We start from the raw sequence: 21,788 nt of genomic DNA, 5'->3' as shown, positions 1-21,788 counted from the left end.
TTTCCCCAATACTTTTTAGATATCCCTTATTTAACGATTGGGATATGTTCCTAAAAAAACGATGATTAAGCGAAATGATTGCTAAACGAGGCATAATGAGAAATTATATCCTGTACAAGGGATAATGAGGAATAATATCCTTGGGATGACACAGTAGCACTCAGAGCGGGTGAGGTTGTGCTGTGAGCTATGTTATTGTTCAACTTGTAGTTAGCTCACACAATTGGAGAGGGGGAGTGTAGTGGGGACCTGCCAACAGTTTGATGTCATGTTCCGTGTGGAGTGAAATGAATGCCAAATGGGAAAATGAAGGAAAAAACATAGAATTTGCTATAATAATAAACTACAGTAAAGTAACACTCGCCAAGCTCACGTCAGAAGCAAAGTCATCATGTGTCCTCTCCAAGACTGTAGGACTAAGGGCCAGCATGTCACTCAGAGTCGGAATATGAGGCTGGAGAGTCTGCACTGTCTCAGGTGGGTGGCAGGATGAGAGCTTTAGGCTTGAAGTGGGTGATGCCTGAGGTGGAAGGTGCTGGGTGCGAGAGTGATGACTGGTCTCGTTGGCTCTTACTTTGGCTTGAAAAACTTGCTGATGGGCACCCGACATTATCACAAAGTTCACTCACTTTATACAATATCACAGGGTATATGAACAGTCTCTACAGTACTCAATGACCTGCAAAAGTGACAACAATAACAGCGATGCACAGCGATCAATAATGTACGCAGCGATAACAGCAAAGCACAGAAGACAACTATCAAATGACAGGTGGTTAAAACTAGTAGTACACGGGTAGCATAAACAGATGACAGTAGACGTGCGCACTTGGAGCACAGTATCTCCAGTTTTTCAGACTACCATCCCAAATTTTTTCCAGTGAGTCGAAGATTGCTAAACCAAAAATTTATGACCGTTAAACAACAAATGGTGCTAAAAAATTTATATCGCTAGGTGAACGATCATTTAACGAGGGATACCTGTACCTGGAAAAATTTCAGGGATATGGAATTTTTCCAGGTTTGAGAGAGTCGTCTTGTTACCCAGAAATTTCTCATCCCCCCGAAGAGCTCTACACCAATTGTTCCGGCTAACAGGGATATCACTGTTTTAACATGTGTATTGAGACAGTGCCTCAGTGGCAATATAATCACAATAATATTGCACTCACTTTTGTTCAAGCTTGATGAGGCACTTGAGTGTCTACAGTATACTGTAGTCAATGAAGCAATGCCTGTAGTACTCATGTATGCTCTCTTTATGCCCCAATGTAGATCCTACTATGTACACCGAGACCTAGAGGCCCTAGACTATCACTCCCACCTTCCTGCCCAGCATAGCTTGGCAATGCCTGTGGTGCCCCCCTCCCCTCCCTCAGTGCCAAAGGGAGTAGAAGTTGATTTGGAATTTTCTCGTCATTTAATCTGTGCTACCCCTAAGCTCTAATGCGCTCTAAAGGTGGGTTGCCGGCATAAAACTACATAAGGAGCCGACTGAGGTGTTGCCACGCTTTGCACGCCAGTCCTTTCAGTCAACCCCATGATAAACTAACACACAGCACCTGTGAGCTGCCAACACCCTGGTATGCATGACCCCTCCCAACTTAGGCCTAATGGCACACCACCACCTCCCTCCCTGCCTCACTAGCAGCATATATGGTGGTAAAAATTATTATTTTGTTTTATGAGGTGATTATTGAATGAATGTCATTAACCCCTTGTGTACGATGTTGCCTCTGAGCTGAATACATTTGTCTTGCGTTAACCAAATAAAATACTGAAGGTGGCCTCCCAGTAGTGAGGGGGTTAAATGATGGTAGAAATGGCTCTGTAGCCAACTGAACAATTATGTGTTGGTTGAATATGCAGTTTAATTGTGAAGTTGGCTGGAAGATGCTTTTTCTATAATGGTGCTATTAATTGGGAGTTGCCAGTTGATGAAATGCTGGATAAGAGATGGTCAATCTGTATTTAAACATAACTACCATTAACCAAAAAAAGGGTAATATCATCGGTAAAAAACAAAATAGGTCAAGTGTTGACATCAAAAAGGCATCTCTCTCTGTGTTTCAACAAAAATCAAAATTTAGTTTGCTTTTCTGTACTGTCTGAGTCACCCACTTAAGTTGCTGAAAAAAAAACACAACGTTGATAAAATATGTTAATTCATTAACCAAATGTGGACACTGGCCAGATTGACAGGGTAGAGCCCAGAAGTGTTTGAAATAGGGAGATGCCTGTTATGTACAGCTCCTCCCCAACTTACAAACTACTCGACTTACGACCACCCACACTTACGACCTGCCTCAGTCGTACCAAAATTTTGTCAAATTACCTATTTTTGAGTCCCAACGTCAGTACACAGACAAAATTTTCGTTTGTAATTCACCTTAAAATGGCTGGCAAACTTAAAAGTGAGAGTTTTTCTGGTACTGGGAAGAAAAAGAGACACCCATTTTAGATTTTCTATGTATTATTTAAGCATTTTCGACTTACGACCTGGATTTGGGTCCCTAACCCCGCCGTAAGTTGGGGAGGAGCTGTACATGATATTAGTCAACACTCATCACTGTCATCAGTATACAATACTATGCCTTCTTTATTGAAACTGCAGTACAATGGAGCATGCTGACTAATCTGTATTTATATCTCTCAACAGTGACCTCCCAATGACAACATTATTCAAGTTTGTTGATGAAGGAGATAACACCAATGATGCTATTGTCCTCATCAACTTCCTTGATGCTTGGAAAAAACTTTCACAGGTATGACTATTCATGGATTATTTTTGTGTTGTTAATAACAGCATTGGAATTTCGCACATGGTGAGACCATAGTTGCATTCTGACTGGCTATTATTCTCTTTACACAAATAACATCTTCATGGCTATTGTGCTGTGCTTCTTATCTGTTTTGGTAATCTTGTCTTTTTTTTAATATCTGCAGCTGTAATCCTTTGATACTTTTAATAAGTCTATACTGTCTGCTTCTTACATTTAGCCTTTCTTTCTTGTTCAGTCATATAATGTGGCTCAGTTTCATCATTCTGGATCTTTATTATTATCTGCTTAGCTTGTTTGTCGAAGTGATTGAAATCATTGCAAATAATCTTTAGAAACCCTGTTAAAGACTGCATATAAGGCACTCAGCATTAGAAGGGGGTGAAGCGACACCCCGGCCAAAATGCTTTTTTTTTTTTTTTTATGGATATCTCTATTTTCACCCTTCCTCTACATGTTGGCATTGGGTGTAACCCTCTAGCTAAAATTGAAATATGGTAGAAAGTCCTTCAAAAATACGGTGTGATTTCGCTTCAGGCCTGGAGCTACGTATCTGGCTGTGCGCACAGTCAAAGAAGGTGGCAACATCCTGTTCAGAGCGAGAGGAGCGCGAGCCAATGACAGCGCGCCTCCCTCGGACCATACCCCATGAGGCAGCCAATCACAATGGATTTTGCCTTGCTAAGTCACAGCTGCTCGGCCAATCCGCGCACCCAGATGCTGCCTCCTTGTTAGTTTTGGCACATTGTTTTGCATGAGGAGGTTCAGTGTACTTTCTACTGCTATTTTTTATAGCTTTTCGGCGTAACAGTGACGTTATTCGTGTTCCGTGAGTGTGAGAGGAGCTGTGCAATATCTGCTCGATATTTGAGCAAGACTCGAGTGAGGCCAGGCCTTCTGGTGTGGGTTCAGGAGCCTATTATTCCTGAGCGTGTGTTTAGTGACGAGAGTGCTCACGTGGACACCCCAGGAATGCTTGGTGATAGAGATAGTGATTTTGTTATACTCATAATACAAAAAGTGACTGTTATGCATCACAAGACCTTTTTGCAGACTGTGTTCTGGTACAGAGTTACGTGACATGCCCTGACGGCAATAGTGATGGTGAAAGTGAAGATAAAAATGATGAAAGTGAGTCTAATGGTAACACAAACAGTGACACTAATGTATCACAACAAGAACATACAGAATGTGAGGAGGTAGAAGTGGACAGTGACGAGACATGTATTGACCTTGATAGTGATGAAAGTGAGCCTGACCCAATGAATGCTAGTGAAAGTGAGCCCATAACTCAGTCTTATAATGAAACTGAACTGTTGCCGGCATCAGTAATCAATGATTTAGTTGATAGAAAATCTGTGTAGTGATTTTTAGAGAGGGCAGAGAAAGACTCTGATCAGTACAGTATGTGATTATGACGAAGTCATTAAAGTTATACGCACTCCTCAGGATTTACGTAACTTCAAGTTATTACAATCTTCAGGGATAATTACGTTGGGGGGGGAGAGGTTAATGGTGGGGGGGATGAGTGTAGTGGTGTTCCTTATTATTACACACTATTATACTTAATATTATAAATCTTTGGCTCATGATATGAACGGAAAGATAAATACTCGTAGGCAAACGAGTTTTTTATTATTATTTCATTTTTTTGGGGGGGTGGGTGTAAGATGAGTGCTGTTTTTGGTGATCTTTATCTTGTTTTACAGTATTAGCCCACAATAATAAGAATATTTTGCAGAAAAATGTGATTATTGTTGGTTTGAAGATCAAACAACTGTACATCACGGGTAGTTATTCTCATTTAACTCTCGATAAAATCTAATATACTATAGGACTAGGCGTGTGTCTATCTGTCTGTTCTGGGCAGCCGAAACGGCACAATCGTTTTTCATCAAACTTGTTGGAAAATTCTTCAAAAATTTGTAGAGTGGAATAAACCTGGTCCCATGTCAATGGTTTCTTTAGGAAGGCATTAATTAACCATTTTATTTACTATGGAAAAACGATGCAAGTCTACGGACTTGGCGCACCCTCATTCGCTGTACGCTAGCCAAGCACGAGCGTTCAAACTTTCACTGGGTTCGTGCCCGCAATCACCTGTAATAACTATTCACAGTAATAACTTCCAGTTTTCACAGTTCGCTTGGAGAGGGATTGAGCTGCACGATAAAAGAAAATTAACCCTCTAGCTTAAAAAACAAAAAAGTTATGGTTGTTTGAACTTCAAAAAACTTAAAATGCGTTTTTCTCAGCTTTTTTAATTTGGCGCTTCACCCCCTTCTAATGCGGAGTGCCTCATATGTTCTACAACATTCTTCAGTGGAAGTCCCTCAGTCTGCATCAATAAATTTAAATGGTGGATACGTTCCAGAACATCAGTCCAGAATACACAGAGAAAGGCTGATTCCAGTTCACACAGCTTAGTAGAAATGTTTTCTGCTTCTGCTCGAGTGTCACTGTTCTGAGTGACATCGTCATTTAAATTGTTCAGTGTATCAATTATGGCATTAGAATTCACCCTGAGTGCCTTTACAGCATCATACCTTGCAGACCATCTTTTGTCAGAGACTGATTTTAACTGAAGCACTTGCATCCCTTTTGAGCTCACAATATCAGTCAAGAGATTCCATCTGTACGTAGAGCCCGACAGAAAAGTATATAAAAGTAAATAAATAAATAAAAACACTTTCTACTATACAAAAATGCCTGAATACAATCCACACCCCCAGTAACCCCCCTCCTGGATCCGCCCATTATCTACCCAAAATTGCGAGTTGAAACATACTGTATTTTATGCGGTATGATATATATTTTTTTCACTTTCTGTATGTAAGATTGAGTGTGTATGTAACTGAGTACAGTAAAGAAAATGAAGAAAATTACATATATGTACAATATTTATCAAAATTATTAGTTGAAAGATAACCATAACATACTGTATAGCTCGCAGGTGAGGAATGGTTGGAAATATCCCCGCTTGGCTCGAGAATTACTTTTTGTGCTCATTTTAAATACCGGTACAGTAATTTGTGCCACAGCATAGCCGGTTTTCGGAGCATTCTGGATAATGGGACACCGGATAAATGGTCCCACACCTGTACATCAAAAAATACGGTGACACATAGATATTGTCCAAACAGTAGCTCTGCATTACATAAACAGCTCCTTCCCTTCTCATAATCATCCTGTGGGTTACACCAATGCAACAACACCCAGACAGGCAGGTGCCAAGCTTGCTGTGACCACACTATGTAAACAAAACACCAGGAATTTAATACCACATAATACTTTAGCTGGGGTCGAGTGTAAGATTTTTTATTTTTTCGGGGGGATAACTAAATAATATGATAATATTGGTGAAATTGCATAATGTTGTATTAACAAGGTTGTAGGTGCACCAAATGCTTGGGAATGGGAGGCAGAAAGCTCATTCCACTCAACTTCCCTGCCTTACACCTCCCACATATAATTCACTCTCCACTTTTTCATTTCTCTTATTTTATAGATTTTTATTATATTTTCTGAATGGATATTTCTATTATATCTTTTTATTTCTAAGTCAAAAGAGATTGAAATGATATTTCCACAGCCTTATCATTTCTTGTGTAAATAAACGCTGCGGCAGCCAGCGCTCGGCTGTGAATTATGAATAAATGGGGCCCCCCAAATTCGCAGATTTTTATTTCAAGGTTCTGTATTATTCGCGGATGACACTCTGGATGTACCCAATAATGTCTCTGGGTAGTTTTAAAGTTGCTGGTATTTTTGCAGATGGGACAGGGAGCCATTCGTTCTAGAGACAGTAATTTCCTTAACCTGTATTATAAATATGTGTGTGTAGACACACACACAAAACAAATTCAAATAAATAATATTGGGAAAATTCTCTCACAAGTTATCAGAAACAAATTTATTAAAATTGTGACAGTCTACCCTCAAGTCCGTGCTTTATTAATAAAGTAATAAAGCTTGGACTTGAGGGTAGACTCTCACTTTTAATAAATTTGTTTCTTATTATTTGTGAGAGTATTTGCTATTATTATTTATTTGTGTGTGTTTTGAGTGTGTGTGTGTCTACACACACACACATATACAATACAGGTAAAAGAAATAATTGTCCTAAGAGCAAACACATAAGGGGAATATACATTTCTTTGTACACATATGGAATGCAGGAGGGAAGGAAGATGCTGGCCCTATGTCCCGAGTGTATATCAGGTAGAGGTTACACTGTCGGGATTTCAAAGACAGTTTATCCTTCTCAGATACACATCGTTCTATGACAAGTAGCATTGCCAAGGGTCTACATTCATTGCTTAATTTAGCAGTTCTAATTTAATCAATATCTGAGCTCTCACTAGTTCACAAGAAGTCAGTTACAAAACATGGATTGGATACACTTTTAGGCCTTGCGGCCATTTCTACTGGAACTGGTATTCAAATGATTAATTGCTTTGTCAGTTGCAACATTTCAGAACATTGACTAACATTCAATGTGTTCATGACATTCTCGGCATTCTTTAAATCAAGGAAATCTAACTCTGGTTACAAGCTGACACTTCATAATTTCACTTGAGGCAAAAACAGTGGATCTCTCAGTTTTGCAAGCTCAGATACTTAGTTTATAGTACAATTCTCACTAAAATTAAATACAGTTGAAGCTTTCAACATAACACTCAATGGATCTTGAATGCTTCAGCTAACATTAGATATACATATCTTATGGCTACACATACGCATTCAATCGTAATTTTAAATTTACATGCTGTAGAACCTCAATAAATTGGACTAATTGGGCAGACCCCAATCCAAAAATGAGAAAGTCTGAAAAAAGCGAATCTATGGGAGTCCAAACATAACCCTGCTTATCTGGAATGTTTATGGAAAATCAGACGTAAATTTGGTTGTTGATAACTGCTTTCACTGATATGACTGTTTCGTACTGTAAAATGTTTACCCATAGTATAAATAGTAGAAGTGCTTCTCCATGTGTACTGGGTAGGAGTGTGTCACCAACCAGGGCTGACCAATTTTATTCGCCTGTGGCAAGGGAAAAATCCTTACATGAGTCCGTCAGGCGAGTGATAATTTTGTGTCATGCAAAAGTGAAGGAGACCTCCTAAGTAGATCCTACAATTTTGAAACGTTTTTGTTATGAACAGTTCTTCGATCAGTCATGAGAATACTTAAATATTGATTAATACTCCTCAGCTGACTCATCAGTGTCCCACCAACACCGGAAAAGATCGTGAGTGGATGTGTAGTGATTAATATTGTACACTTTGAATAAATGTAGATTATTATTGAAAAAATGTCAGCCCAGGCTTTAAGTTCGACACACATTCAACCTCAGAAAAATGGTAAGATTTTAGATAAGATATTTAAAACAATGATGATGGTAATCTTCCCAGAAAGATAGCAGAAGACGAGCGTGTATTGCATCATCCATGTCACACACCAGCCGCACTTCACCACCAGATGTATCCATTTTGTGAGCCACTGTTTCTGCCTTTTAGAATTTTAAAAGATATCCACACACATTTCAAAAACAATAATGAGCAAGTGTAAACTTCTGTGGGCTAATGGATAATATTTAGATTCATCATGCCTGCCAACAAGTGTACAGGAGGCAGGCAACAAATACCAGAACTGTGCACCTGAAGCCAGCGGCGATGGCAATTGTAGAATACTGTACAACAATTATGAATCAATAAGAACCAAGTCAAAATCTGACCTTGACGGCAGTCGGCAGGAGTGGTAGAGAGGTTAGGGAAGAGATTATCTAATGATACAGCTTGTCCTTTTATTTTCAAGTAAAATTACAAATTACTTAACCCTTTTTTTTTGCTGTTACATTATTTATTAGTTATGAAGAAACATACTCCATAAAGGGTTCATCATATGAGAATATAATAATGAATAAATAGAAACAAACTGGGGAACACAGCAATGGTTAGTTCCCCCCACCTTCCCATCCCACCTTCATGACAGGAGGGGGTGAGAGGTCAGGAAGAGGTTACCTTCTGATTTGGCTTGCCCTATTATTTTGAAGTCAAATTACAAATTATGTATTGTAATTTTCTATTATTTAATATGTCATATTATTTATAAAGAAACATACACCATAAGAGTCTAATCATACGAGAATAAATAAAACAAGCTGGTGAACGTGATAATGGCCAGTCCCCCTCCACCTCTAACACATTTACACGTGAAGTGAAGTGTCATCTCTGTGCCTAGGTTAGCTCTAGTTTGGCCTTTATCAAATCTGATTCAACCACTGTACACTATCCCCATTAAAGACAATACCTGTGCATACTCTACATAAAACACTAGCCATCATTTATGGGTTAAGCAGAACAAAATGTATAAAACTGATAAAGTAGATGATGTACTTAAGATGTTCAGGAACAATTTATTTTGAGGTATTTCTACAGAGCAGTATGTTGATTGCTTGGTACTTCAATTTTTAGCTGGATTGTAATCATTTTCTATTTACAATTTAAACAATACAGTACAAGTACTGTATGTGGTTCTCTTCACTTAGCAAACTATACTTATTGTTAACTGTACGAAATTAATATTACAAAAGAGAGACAAGACATTGATGGGGTAGGGGAAGCCATCGTAACACAAGTTTGTAGTAAACCACTTAAAGTGCTTATAAATGAGTGTAGCTAGCGAGGTGCAGTGCACTGGTGGTAGGTATGAATGTGGGACGCAGACTGAGGTACGTGCCACATGACACCCACACACATATGAACACAAACTGTCTGGACTGGTGCACGATTTTCCGGACTTATTTTAAATTCTGGTAAATAGAGGGGCAAGTCCAGAGTGGGAGTCCAGATCTGCCCCCCCCCCCCTTTTAATCAGAAAATTCCAATGCTTTTTCTTTAATGTAGCATTGTACTCAGGCATTTTTGTTAAGTAAAATGTAATTACTATTGGCCTCAGAATATCTCCTAATATCAAGTGTACATGGCTTCAAAATGGTCTCAAAATGCCCAAAATGTTGGTCTTGATTTCAAAACTCCCCAGCTGGGTGGGCTCGCTGTGCTCGCTATTTTTCCCCACTCACCTTTGATATTCCTGGAGCTGCCCCTGAAAGTACCCTGGAGAGTACGTAAAAGGCAAATTCCGATACTCTGTATATAGAAGTCCAATTTATCGAGGTTTTATCTTGGGGGGACGGGATGTTGGGACAGGAGAGAAAACATAGATTTCAGTGGGTGACTCAAGAAACTAGTTATACATGTTTTATGGGCCTTTGAGAATAATTTAAATCCTCTACTCTACAGATAACTAACCTGTACTATTGTGATCAGTACAACACCAAAAGTCATCATAAAAAATTTCAGTAATTAGGATTTCAAGACAAATGAAATTATTCAAAGTCATGATGACATAGGTCCTCGTTATATATTACGGATGCTTTCCTGTAAACCCTCACATAAACTGAAGTTGCATATTATTGAAACTGTCCCAGTGTACAGTGTACTTACCAATAAAAGCAGATTCATCAGCTTGGGTAGACTAGATGATGGAGGTGGTAGTAGAGTGACAACTGTAGGGTCATCAGGGTTGGAATCCATATCAGGGAGTGTGACATCACTTGAGGCTGACATCAAGAGGGCTGCCCTCATCAGACACCACCAGTGGTGAGGGTGTACTAGAGCAGTGTTTTTCAAACTTTTTTTACTGCGACCCACAGCCAGAACAACAATTTGAATTGCGACCCATTAAACCTAAGTGTAATGATATGAAATGAATAAATCAAAGACAAACACTGCTCTCCTTGCAATCGCTTCCTAGACTGTGGAGTGAACATTACAATAACCAAGCCTAAATTATGGTGCATTTATTTTTATTTTCTTATTTATTTTCGCGACCCATTTTATTTTTTTTTCTTATTTTTTTTCGCGACCCATTTTTATTTTGCGACCCAATTTATTTATTTCGCGACCCACTGAAGGGTCGGGACCCATAGTTTGAAAACCCCTGTACTAGAGGATGAGGTGAGGGGTCATGGGTGAAGGTGGAAGGTTTAGGAAAAGCAAGTGGAATGGAAGTGGAAGGCCGTAGGAATTGCAACAAGATGGTCTGTTTTGCTTTTCGTTACTTTTTGGCAAAAATCTCCTTGTAGACTGTAAGAAGATTGTCTAAACCAAGCTTATCCCTTAAACTCCAGGTGACGTTCCTGAACGTTTGCCAAGGTAACCCTGGGTGATGTTCCTCAACATTCTTAATTTTTGCGACGGTTTTGAATGTCCAGGTGGGACGAAATACTTTATATGGGATATTTGTGTAAAGGCAGCTCAAATTGCGTGTATTTGTCTCAAATCTCATGCTTCATGGTCAGTTACTCCGTAAAAAAAAAATTGGATATTGTGAGGGATGCACGTCCTTAAACCTCTCTGATGAGGGCAGCCCTCTTGATGTCAGCCTCAAGTGATGTCACACTCCCTGATATGGATTCCAACCTCATTCCTCCACACCTAAGTACAAGCAAAGGCATTTGCTTGACAGCAGTGCTGTTCATCAAGATTTGCTTTGCTTGATGTGAGTGGCATTGATCTAATATTGGGTGATGAAGACAATGATGGGGAGGAAACAGAACCCAGATGATGTCGAGTTTGCTGAGACAGTGAGGACAGTAGAGACCCTGCCAGCCATGGTGTATCATGGTGGAAAGATATGGCAACTTGGTGCAAGGAATATGGAGTTGCCTTGTACATTCCATGTTACAAAGACTTCCACACAGTCAAGAAATTCTAAATTCAGTATATGTGCACTCTCCCAAAAAAGTATCATCCCCCTTGGGCCTGATGTATTTGGAAATGAACACAATAGCACGTGCACAGCAGTCTCGGTTCAGTTGATATTTCTGATTGTGAGTTGCACCTTTCATTCTTTCTTCTTGCACCTGATAATCATCATGATATCTACAGTATACCAACTATTCTCTACATAATGTAATGAAATAGGATGAATTGTGATACGATATGCAAAATCAATAGCATCATGAGTAACCCCACTGAGCTGAGCTGACAAGAAATGGGTTTCAAGTTCACAAAATAAATGGTCAATGATAGGAACGGTGATGGTGCGATGGAAAAATTCTTTGGGCAGAACTGCTTGCATGTTAGATCTCTTAATTTGTCTTCTATTTATATGAGGTAGTGATGATTTAGTGGCATCATCTGATTTAGTTAAGACAGGGGTTCTGAAACTTTTTTTCACCAGGTACCCCTAGTTATCAGATCATCGACCCGTACCCCAGTACTGAGACACTGAATATAGAATTGTACTACATAAACACTATTTCAAAATAGAATGGCAGTGTTAAAATATATTTGGTGCTTGGAGAGAAGGTACTTTCCATATTATAAATATAACATTAAATTTATATCACCTCATGAATTAAAATCTGGTGAAATTAGTGTACAGTATTCCATATTGATTTTTGCCAGCTCTCAATGTGCCCCCTGGAAACCCTCCTGTGTACCCCTGTGGCTTTGTGAACCCCAGTTTCAGAACCCCATAGCTAAGGTATCAAAATCCATGTACCAAGTGTCACCAACTTAATGTATATCACCATGACACTGTTTGATAGCACAGATAACACTGTTTATTTCTGATTTAGTTGAATAAAAATTTTTTAAACAAAGTACAGTCATGAAATAACCAGAGACTACTCTGTGTGTGAGAGAGAGAAAGACCTGGACCACCTAGGAATAATATGAAAGTTTGGGAATTTTCAAGAAATTTAAATTTTCAAAAACACCAATGTGGAGGTCAAAAACTGCCCTCATCATTTCAGAATATGGTGGGAATGTATGCCTGATACTTATTGCTTTCTTTTTCTTTTAGATTACAAATCCGACATGGAAGGCACCATTTTCTTGGAAAAACATGTTTGGAGGCCCAGCACCCAACAGTATTTATTAAGGGTATTGTATCAACATTTTGGTTTTGTAAAGGCAGCACTGTACATTTATTTTACTTAATTGTACAGGTATTATGTAATGATCATAAATGAATTTTAAGGGAATTTTACTTTGTATACATATTTCAATATTCCGGTTCATGTTGTACTTTTTTGCAGATAAAGAAATTTTATCGACTATTTCTCAACACATGTTTATTCCTCATGTAAGATGGAATTTATATTCCTTAAATAAATTTTCATGATTTTTCTGTGCTTATTATTTTGTAATTCTCTCTTCCTCCACTTGCCTCTGTTCTCCCACATGCCACACTACTCAAACCTCAGAACATTAAATAATTCCCTACATAACAGACATTGTCAACACCAAGGAGGCATCATGCATTTTTTTCACGTTTACAATAGCAATAAAATATTAATGGATACTAGTACTAGTGGGTGTGATTCATAATTGTATGGTGTCAAGTATGGGTACGAATTTCAGGTGTACAGATTCGACAATGAGAGTGTTTTGCAACTTTATACTGTTCCTTTTGTAGTTGTGACAACTTTGTACAGTACTATTTGTTTATATGTGTCATCTATGGATGTACAGTAATTCAGAACTTTATACTGCACCATCTGTGGGTATGAATAACTTTATACAGAATAGCACCATCAGTGGGTGTAATTCAGATTATACTGCACCACCTATGGGTATGAAGTGTAACTTTGTACAGCACCATCTATGGGTGTTATTCAATACTACATGGGTCTTGTGAGTTTACGTTCATAGACGTCACTGTATGGAGTTACAATCTTGGGCTGGATACTCAAAAGTATCTACAATATTGTACCTCTCAGTTGATGCTGTAAGTCAATCCTCAAGGTTGTAAGTTCTCTCTGTAGCAATACTCAAACAAAATATCCACCATCTTGTGATGCCACACATTGTATCTGGAGGCTGTAACTTACAGGACCTTCAGAGCTCATGTAACGGAATAAATCCAGGCACACTGTGTATTTCCAGATTGCATAAACAATATAATCTTTCCAAACTATGATAATCCTTATTAAAGCTGTTGTATCAGAGAATACTTCAGAAAATTGGTTTCAAATATAATTTTAATGGAAAAAATATTTTTAAAAGATAAATTGTAATCTTTTAAAAATTATCCTATAAACAGCAGATGTGTTTTGTTTATGTTTTAGCAGGCAAGATGGGGTTGGTCGATATATATTTAAACGATCAAGCTTTGTGACGTGAAATGGGTTACCAAGATCCTTTGGACCCTAACATAAGTCATGAACAATTGTTGAAGTTCTTCATATATCTTCAGTGTGAAATTTTGAAGCTATGCAAGGAATTAGACACCTTTTTAGGGCAGAGAACAAAGAAGTCACAGGTAGGCTGTACAGAACCGAATTTCACCCATTTGTTATTAATATTTGTACTTCTAAATTTTCATAATTTTTTTATTATAAACTGTGCTACTATCTTCTTAATCATTTAGTAGTGTTTATAAAGTTTTTGATTGCAAATTGTACATAGTATACAGTAATACCCCGCTTTACGCGGTTCTCTTTAACTCGTTTCCACATTTACGCGGTACCCCGCCAGAACCGGAATTCCCACTTTACGCGGGAAGCGGCATGGGCAGGGTGCGCACAAGGTCGCCCAGTCATCAAAACATTACCGAGTTCTTCACCTGCCACCCACCACAGCCGGCCCAAGTCAGTGATAGTGATAGTGATAGTGAGGGTATGGACTTATATGGACTTTGAGGGGTTTGACAAAGATGCCCTGCAAGCCTCTGTGGTGGATAGTGATACAAGTGATACAGGTGAGGGCCAATAATCTGCCCTCTGTCTCGGAACCAGCCATCTTTTCTACAAATGTAAGTGTTAAAAAACCTAATATTATTGATATTTCTCTTAATTATTAATTGTGTGTGCATACCATCATAAAATTAAGAAGTTATTTTTACTACAACGTAGGTATTGTGTCTGAAAAAGTGGACTTTGGGGGTTGGCCCAATCTCTATTTCAATTAATCCCATATGTTCTGTTGTTCCATTTACGCGTTTCCCGTTTTACGCGGGCCTCCGTGGGTTCAATTGACCGCGTAAATCGGGGTATTACTGTATTGTATTTTCCATTTTAAATTTAGTTTGTAATCTTTGTGTGAAATATACAGTACAGTAATAGTTTGTGGAAAATAGGTAACAAGTGTAAATAAAAGTCCTTGGGCTGCTTTTTTCAGAATTTTTGCGTTAGTGCACACAACATTCCTACCTCAAATCTATTATCAAATCCGAGAAAGACATCTAATTTTAAGATAATTTTCTTCTATTACATTACCATTACTTCTATTACATTACAGGGTTCACTGTACAGCATTGGACAGGCCAAGGTCACGGTCAACATTTTCTTTCTTACATGCCTCATTGGCCAGTCTATCAGCACGGTCATGATACTAATTCTAACATGGGACGGAATCCACACAAATTCGATACGAGAGTTGTTCTCATTGGCAGTTATCACATTTCTTTTAATATCACATACAACTTTAGACATAGAACCTGACGGGCTGTTCATTGATTTCAAAGCACTTTGAGAGTCACAGAATATCACCCCACCTCCATTTTCTTTGAGGTAGTCTGTGGCTAAGTAGATTCCAGTTAGTTCAGTTTGTGTTGTGCTGGTCCAGTTGTTCAGCCTTTGCTTGTTTGACACTCATCTCTTTTTCTTTATATATTACAATTGCACAGCCTGTTCTACCTGTGTTTGTCTGCACAGATCCATCAGTAAAAGCATAACATTCACTCGATTTAGTACTCTCTATGTGTCTGTTAATAGTTTCTAGTGTGACACATCTCATTACATCAGTGTTTAACAGGTGATTACTACCAACAGGAGTGTAATTTATAGGAACTGATATATCCAACCAAGGACGAATGGCATTAATGGGTTCGTCTGGGGTGATTGGGACATTCAGTTTCAAGAGATCTGCAACACTTTTATGAAGCCACGCCCCAAAGAGAGTCTGTTATGGAAGGTTAGCGAGACAGTCGGGATTACTTACAAGTAGAAAGAGCATCAACTCAGTTTGAGCTGTAGGTTGGGGACCATTGTTCTTCAAAACTTTGACACAAAACATGGTATTAAGTAGAGCTATCCTCTCAGATAGGGAGGGCAGCCCAAGCTCTTTCCTCATGTTTACAATTCTGGTTGATTTTGGGCATCCTAGAATGATGTACATGGCTTCATTTTGCACTACCTCAAGGCTGTTGAGTTGTTTAGGCATAATAATCACAAGATGGAGAGCATGATAGTCAACTACAGAACGAATGATGTGAAGATAAAAAGTACGAGCATAAGTGATGTTAATTCCATAGCCCTTGGCAACAAGGGTTCTGAGGGGTTTAATGGCTGCATTAGTTTGGCACAAAGGTTGCCGACAAAGTTTGCATCATTCACACAAATTCCAAGATATTTATAAGAGCTACATAGTTCCTGGGGCATGCTGTTAATGTTAAAGTGAAGAGGCAGAGGGTGAGCAGGACGAGGATTGAGGACCCTCGTCTTGTCAACAGATATGAGACCACATTCCACAGTCCTCCGAGCAAATACATCCAGCAAGGATTGGAGCCTGAGCTTGGTCTGTGTCATAATGCAGATATCATCAGCATAGCATATTACAGCCTCATTTGGCTGTACTGGAATGTCAGCAATAAGCTTGTGCATCAGTATTTTAAAGAGCATAGGACTTAACACTCCTCCCTGAGGCATGCCAAGCTCAAATGCTCTCTGTTTGTGTCTTATCTTTTGAGTGAACAAGATATTCTGCAAAGCATGTCTGTGCTGCACTCGGGCTTGAACCCATACAGATTTATCAGTCAATTGATCCACAGCAATTTGGCAATATGAGGATGATCTCTACATCACACTGCTTAGTTAGTTTCCTGGATTTCCTGCACAAAAACCTGCAGAAACGTAAGACATCACTGGCCGTTACCCTTGTTAACTTCAGGAGGGCTTGTGACCTTGTTGATCACTGCACTGCTATCAACAAGGCCATTGCACTAGGGCTGCCCACCAACCTGGTCTCATGGCTCATTGATTTCCTGAGTGAGCGTCGTCAGGCAGTCAGGTATCAGAGTTCTGTCTCCACATTCCAACACCTCACCTGCGGTGTTCCCCAGGGGACGAAGATGGGACCACTGTGCTTCCTAATCCTGATCAATGACGCTCTATCAGACACTCCTCACAGGTGGAAATACGTGGATGACTGCACTGTGGGGGTTACAGTGGACAACACCTCACCGGACTACTCATCGCTACAAGGCACCCTGGACAGTCTACAGGCATGGACTACGGAGAACAAGGTCACCATCAACCACACCAAAACTAGTCATGCCTATCAATACCGCCACCACTCCAGTGCAAGCTCCAGCAGTCACAGTGGGTGCCCATCCTCTCCAGTTAGTGCAGTCTGCCAAACTTCTGGGTGTTACCATAGACCACAAACTGGACTGGAAGGCCCATGTAAACAACACAATCAAGGTAGCCTCGTACCGACTCTACATGCTACAACGACTCAGGTCACTTGGGACACCCACGCCAGAGCTGAGGACTATCTACTTCGCCTTTATTCTCCCCAAATTAACCAATGCGTCACCAGCCTGGTCGTGTTCTCTCAACTCTACCCAACAATGTCAGCTAGAGAAGGTGCAGAAAAGGGCCTGCAGAATCATGCTCGGCACAGACTACTCCGGCTACAACAACGCTCTCTCCACCCTGGAAATGCCATCCCTCAGTGACCTCCACCACCAAGCACTAGCAAGGTTTGGCAGTGGACTACTGCACCCTCCTCGTCATCGCCACCTCCTGCCACCGGCAGTCCCCACCCACTTCGCGCAGTCCGCCACTACAACAAAATTCAGTCCATAAGAGTCCGCTCTGATAGATATAAGAATAGCACCATCCCATCTATTGTTAAAATAATAAAAAACTCCTGATTTATGTACTGTACAGCCCTGTAAATGTATTGAACGCATGACATTATGTCTAAATCACATGTAAGTTTGTATATTTTCAGCCACCGGCTGCAACTGTATTAATAAACCGTTTATTATTATTATTATTATTATTTATTAGGGGCCAGTTTGTCTTTGACTTGAAACATGAGACGATTGAAAACATCTCTTACAAGGACTTTACACATACAGGATGTGAGTGAAATGGGCCTGAAGTTTGGAGAGTTAGCTTTAGGGATTGGTACTATATTTCCTTGAGTCCATGTCTTAGGCAGAATACCCTGTGTGAGGCTCATTTGATAGAAGTCAAGCAGTGGATGGTTAGGGACCTCATTTAACAATCTCAGGGTGTTATTGGTTATGCCATCCTCACCAAGGGAGGATGATTCACCTTTTATTAGTGCTGTTGTTAGTTCGTGGTGCGTTATAGGAAACTGGTTGATAAGGTCTTGTGGGGAACAGGCTATTTCAATATTGAAACCCCTATTAATGTGTGTGGTTTTAAGATATTGCTGTATGTCAGAAGGCAGGGAAGTGATTTGTGACACACTAGACCATTGGTCTAATAGCATGTCAGCATATTCTGCAGGGCTGTGATGAAGTTGGACTGGGGTGGGTGACTTGATAATGGCTCTAATTTTGTTCCACACTTCTGCTAGAGTGAATGTTCTATTAATCCCCTGTAAGAATTGTTCCCAATAGGTGTTTCTCACCTGACATTTGAGTTCATGAAATGCTCTGTTAGCTTTGAGGAATGCCAGGAGGTTACCACTAGTTTTATTTTGCTTATAAGTGTTGGCAAGCTGTTCTACCTTCTCTCCTTCTTTGTTGAGGTTGGGGTCATGTGTCCACAGAGGTGTTTTAGTGCTGCCCCCCTTCCCCCTTGACTTAACCCAGGTGGTATAATATGTAGTAATGACATTTACAAGATCACAGCAAAATTCATCCACTGACCCAGGTGTATATCCAGCATACCATCTGTGGATGTAGGCCTTGAAGTGCAGTTTAAGATTATCTGGGATGTTAATTCTGAGCTTAGGATGGGGTTCACACTTGACATCAGCAACAGTGTATTCAGTAAGTATTGCATAATGATCACTGACTAGGTGGTCTGAGATGACCTTAGCCTTGACATTACTGTCTACTAGGTTATACCCAATCACATAATCAAGTCTGCCCCCCATCAGATGTGTCACTTTGTCTGTGTTGTATACTGTACAGTGATATTATGATTATTGATGTAATTCACGAACACCCTCCCATTAGAGTTGCACTGGACATCACCGAGGACAGTGTGACGAGAGTTAAAGTCACCCATACACAGCATAGCATTGTTACCTGATGGCTTTGGTAACACGTCCACTCTCAGCTCATTACACCGAACATAGATGTTATACAGCGAAAATTGACTGTTTGTTGTCTACTGTAAATTGTTGATGGTGAATACTTTCATCATTGTGAGTTTTGATCCATTTACAGACCAGACCATTCTTTACATAAATGAGCAGGCCACTTCCTGCTCCACTATTGTATGCTGTAAACCCAGATATCCTGGGTGCAGCTTTCTTCTGGGTGCTGGACGTGTAAGGTTCTTGTAAACCAATTACATCAATGTCAAAAACTTAACAAACCATTGTAGGTCATTAATTCTGCGGTTAACACTCCGGATGTTCCATGAAATGAACCTAAGCGTTCATGTTACTCGTTCCCCCTTGAACTTAGTATAGAGAGTCGAGCGTTGGCTTCATAGATCAACCTGACCATTAAGTTAATCGTTTCAAATTCATCACCCCTGGAGTACTTGATAATGCGTCTCACAGCCCTTATTCCAGTAGGATTTTTATACACAGGTTCCTTCATTAGTCTCGTGAGTTCCTCCTCCGAAAATATTGGAAGTACAGGGTTATGGACAGTTTTCAGACCTGGGGTTATAAAAAAAAAAGAGACCACACAGGCAGTCTGGGGCTCATTCTCCCCATTCATGCTTCCGTCACTATCGGTCATGCTCTGGCTACTCACCCTCAAGTTCGCATCATTATGAGAGGAGGCACCAGCTCCTTCAGCAGCTCCACTGACACTATCACTGCCTTTGTTCACTGGTACACTTACTTGGCAGGCTTTAACCTGACTTGCATTGGCTAACAAAGGAGAGTCACTGTGCCTGTTAACTTCAGGTGGTGGAGGCGATCCGGCCGCATTGGCATCACTGAGTGTGACCGCTATTATGGGGGGAGCTGGCCTCCCAGGACAACCGGGGTGCCAGGCTGTCACCTCCTCCCTGCACCTGGGACACTGCCTCCTGGGTGGGGAGGTGTGGCTGTTGATTTCAGTTGATGGAGGTTACCTGGCAGTGTTGCCATTGGCATCACTGAGTGTGACTGCTGTTGTGGGTGGAGGCGGGGTCCCAGGACAACCGGGGTGCCAGGCCGTCACACCCTCCTCCCTGCACCTGGGACACTGCCTCCTGGGTGGGGAGGTGTGGCTGTTGGTTTCAGGCAATGGAGGTGACCTGGCAGTGTTGGTGTCACTGAGTGTGACTGCTGTTGTCGGTGGAGGTGGCCTCCCAGGGCAACCGGGGTGCCAGGCCATCACACCCTCCTCTCTGCACCTGGGACACTGCCTCCCAGGTGGGGAAGCCTGTTCTCTCCCTTCCCGAGAGGCAGCTTCCTTGGTGGGGCAGCTCCTCGTGCTATGCATACCTGCGCAGATGCCGCAGGTAGCTGTCTTGTGACAGTATTTTGCCACATGATTGACCCTGAAGCAGTTGTAGCACACCACAGGGGAGTCCACCGACTGATGCTACTAGAGGTACCATACTTGCCGAAGAAGCAATATTCCTCAGGAGGTGGTTCCTTCCTTTTCCAAACAATGATGATCCTACTAAGTTGTGCACCATCCTTATAAAGTCTTCTTGCTCTGTGGACGCCTGGAAGTGACAGAGCGCCACTGGAGGGAATACCCTTGGGGAAGTGGGTGACAAGGTATTCCTTCATTTTTTGGGGTCGGACAGGTTCATCTCGCTTAATGAGATGTAGTGAGCTGACCTTTCCATCAATGAAGCGTTGGATAGCACCCGTCTCCTCTCGGCCTACATAAACGAAACGAAGGGCACTACCTGGCATGACAACATTCAGCCTAGTCGTGCAATATTCGTCATTCAGTGCTCTCAACCACTTAATCTTCATCAAATTGGTTGTGTTCTCGGGGAAGGCAAGGCACATGTAGTTAACCTGGGGAGCGATGAGAGGGATGCACCTATTGGCGCTACTCTGCTTCCTTCCCTGGGTCCTCATTTTGCGTTCTGCTGACAAGTCTTAAACTTATGAAAGCCAGCTTCAGTGTCGCCATGACTGTCCTCCTCATCTCCTTCGTTTCCTTCGTCAAGAACATCAGCAGAGCACCGCCCGGCGTCGACGCCTGCCATGGTTAAATTTAAATGTAATCCAGGTCTTATACACTGGGGCAGAGAGGTGATATGTAGGCCAGCGGTGTCCGGGTAACAGGGACTTGTGTGAATGGGCTGAGTTGTTTGAAGTGTGCTTTGAGTAACACTGAAAGGAGTTACACCCAATATTCACCAACTTACTGTTAAATTCCTGTTCCCACCAGCCCAGTATAACCACCGTAGTCACGTGAGACACCACATTAAATCATTAACACGTGGTAAGCGCCAACCATCAGCGGAGCGAGGGCTGGGAGCCACATGGCTAGGGCCCAGGAGTAGGCTTCGTGGGCACCAGGGCACTGTAGATGCCAGAACCTATCACATTGATTACTACACTACACCCACAAATACCACTTTACACATGGTCGTAGCTCATTGACACTGATGTGAAGTCACTAAGTATAACACTCTGTTTCACAATGCGCAAAATACTGTATAAGTTAGTTTGGTTATCCTTAGTGTGTGTGGTGTGTAGCACACAGGTGGTGAACGGTGGCTGGGAGGCACTTCCCTCTTATGATGGGAGGTAAGTTGACCTCTATAGTCCCATACATAAGAGGGAAGTAGGTAGGCAGACGGCAGCGGGCAGAATG

At 40.9% G+C, this 21,788-nt stretch overlaps 1 protein-coding gene across 1 annotated transcript in view; it reads left to right on the top strand.

Annotated features, from left to right (window-relative positions):
• LOC121877179 (proteasome assembly chaperone 2-like) overlaps positions 1 to 12,979 on the top strand; it is a 75,986-nt gene extending 63,007 nt beyond the window's left edge. Inside the window, exons 6-7 of the mRNA XM_042382821.1 lie at positions 2,660 to 2,765; positions 12,657 to 12,979. Of these exons, the coding sequence (XP_042238755.1) occupies positions 2,660 to 2,765; positions 12,657 to 12,734 (184 nt within the window). The 3' untranslated portion in view covers positions 12,735 to 12,979. The remainder of the gene's footprint in view (positions 1 to 2,659; positions 2,766 to 12,656) is intronic.
• Positions 12,980 to 21,788: the final 8,809 nt, after the last annotated feature.

Source organism: Homarus americanus, unplaced genomic scaffold (genome assembly GCF_018991925.1).
Source record: "Homarus americanus isolate GMGI-L3 unplaced genomic scaffold, GMGI_Hamer_2.0 scaffold51859, whole genome shotgun sequence".
Classification (NCBI taxonomy): Eukaryota; Metazoa; Arthropoda; class Malacostraca; order Decapoda; family Nephropidae; genus Homarus; species Homarus americanus.
The sequence above is the reverse complement of the archived record's forward strand: the minus strand, read 5'-3'. Positions and strand labels throughout refer to the sequence as shown.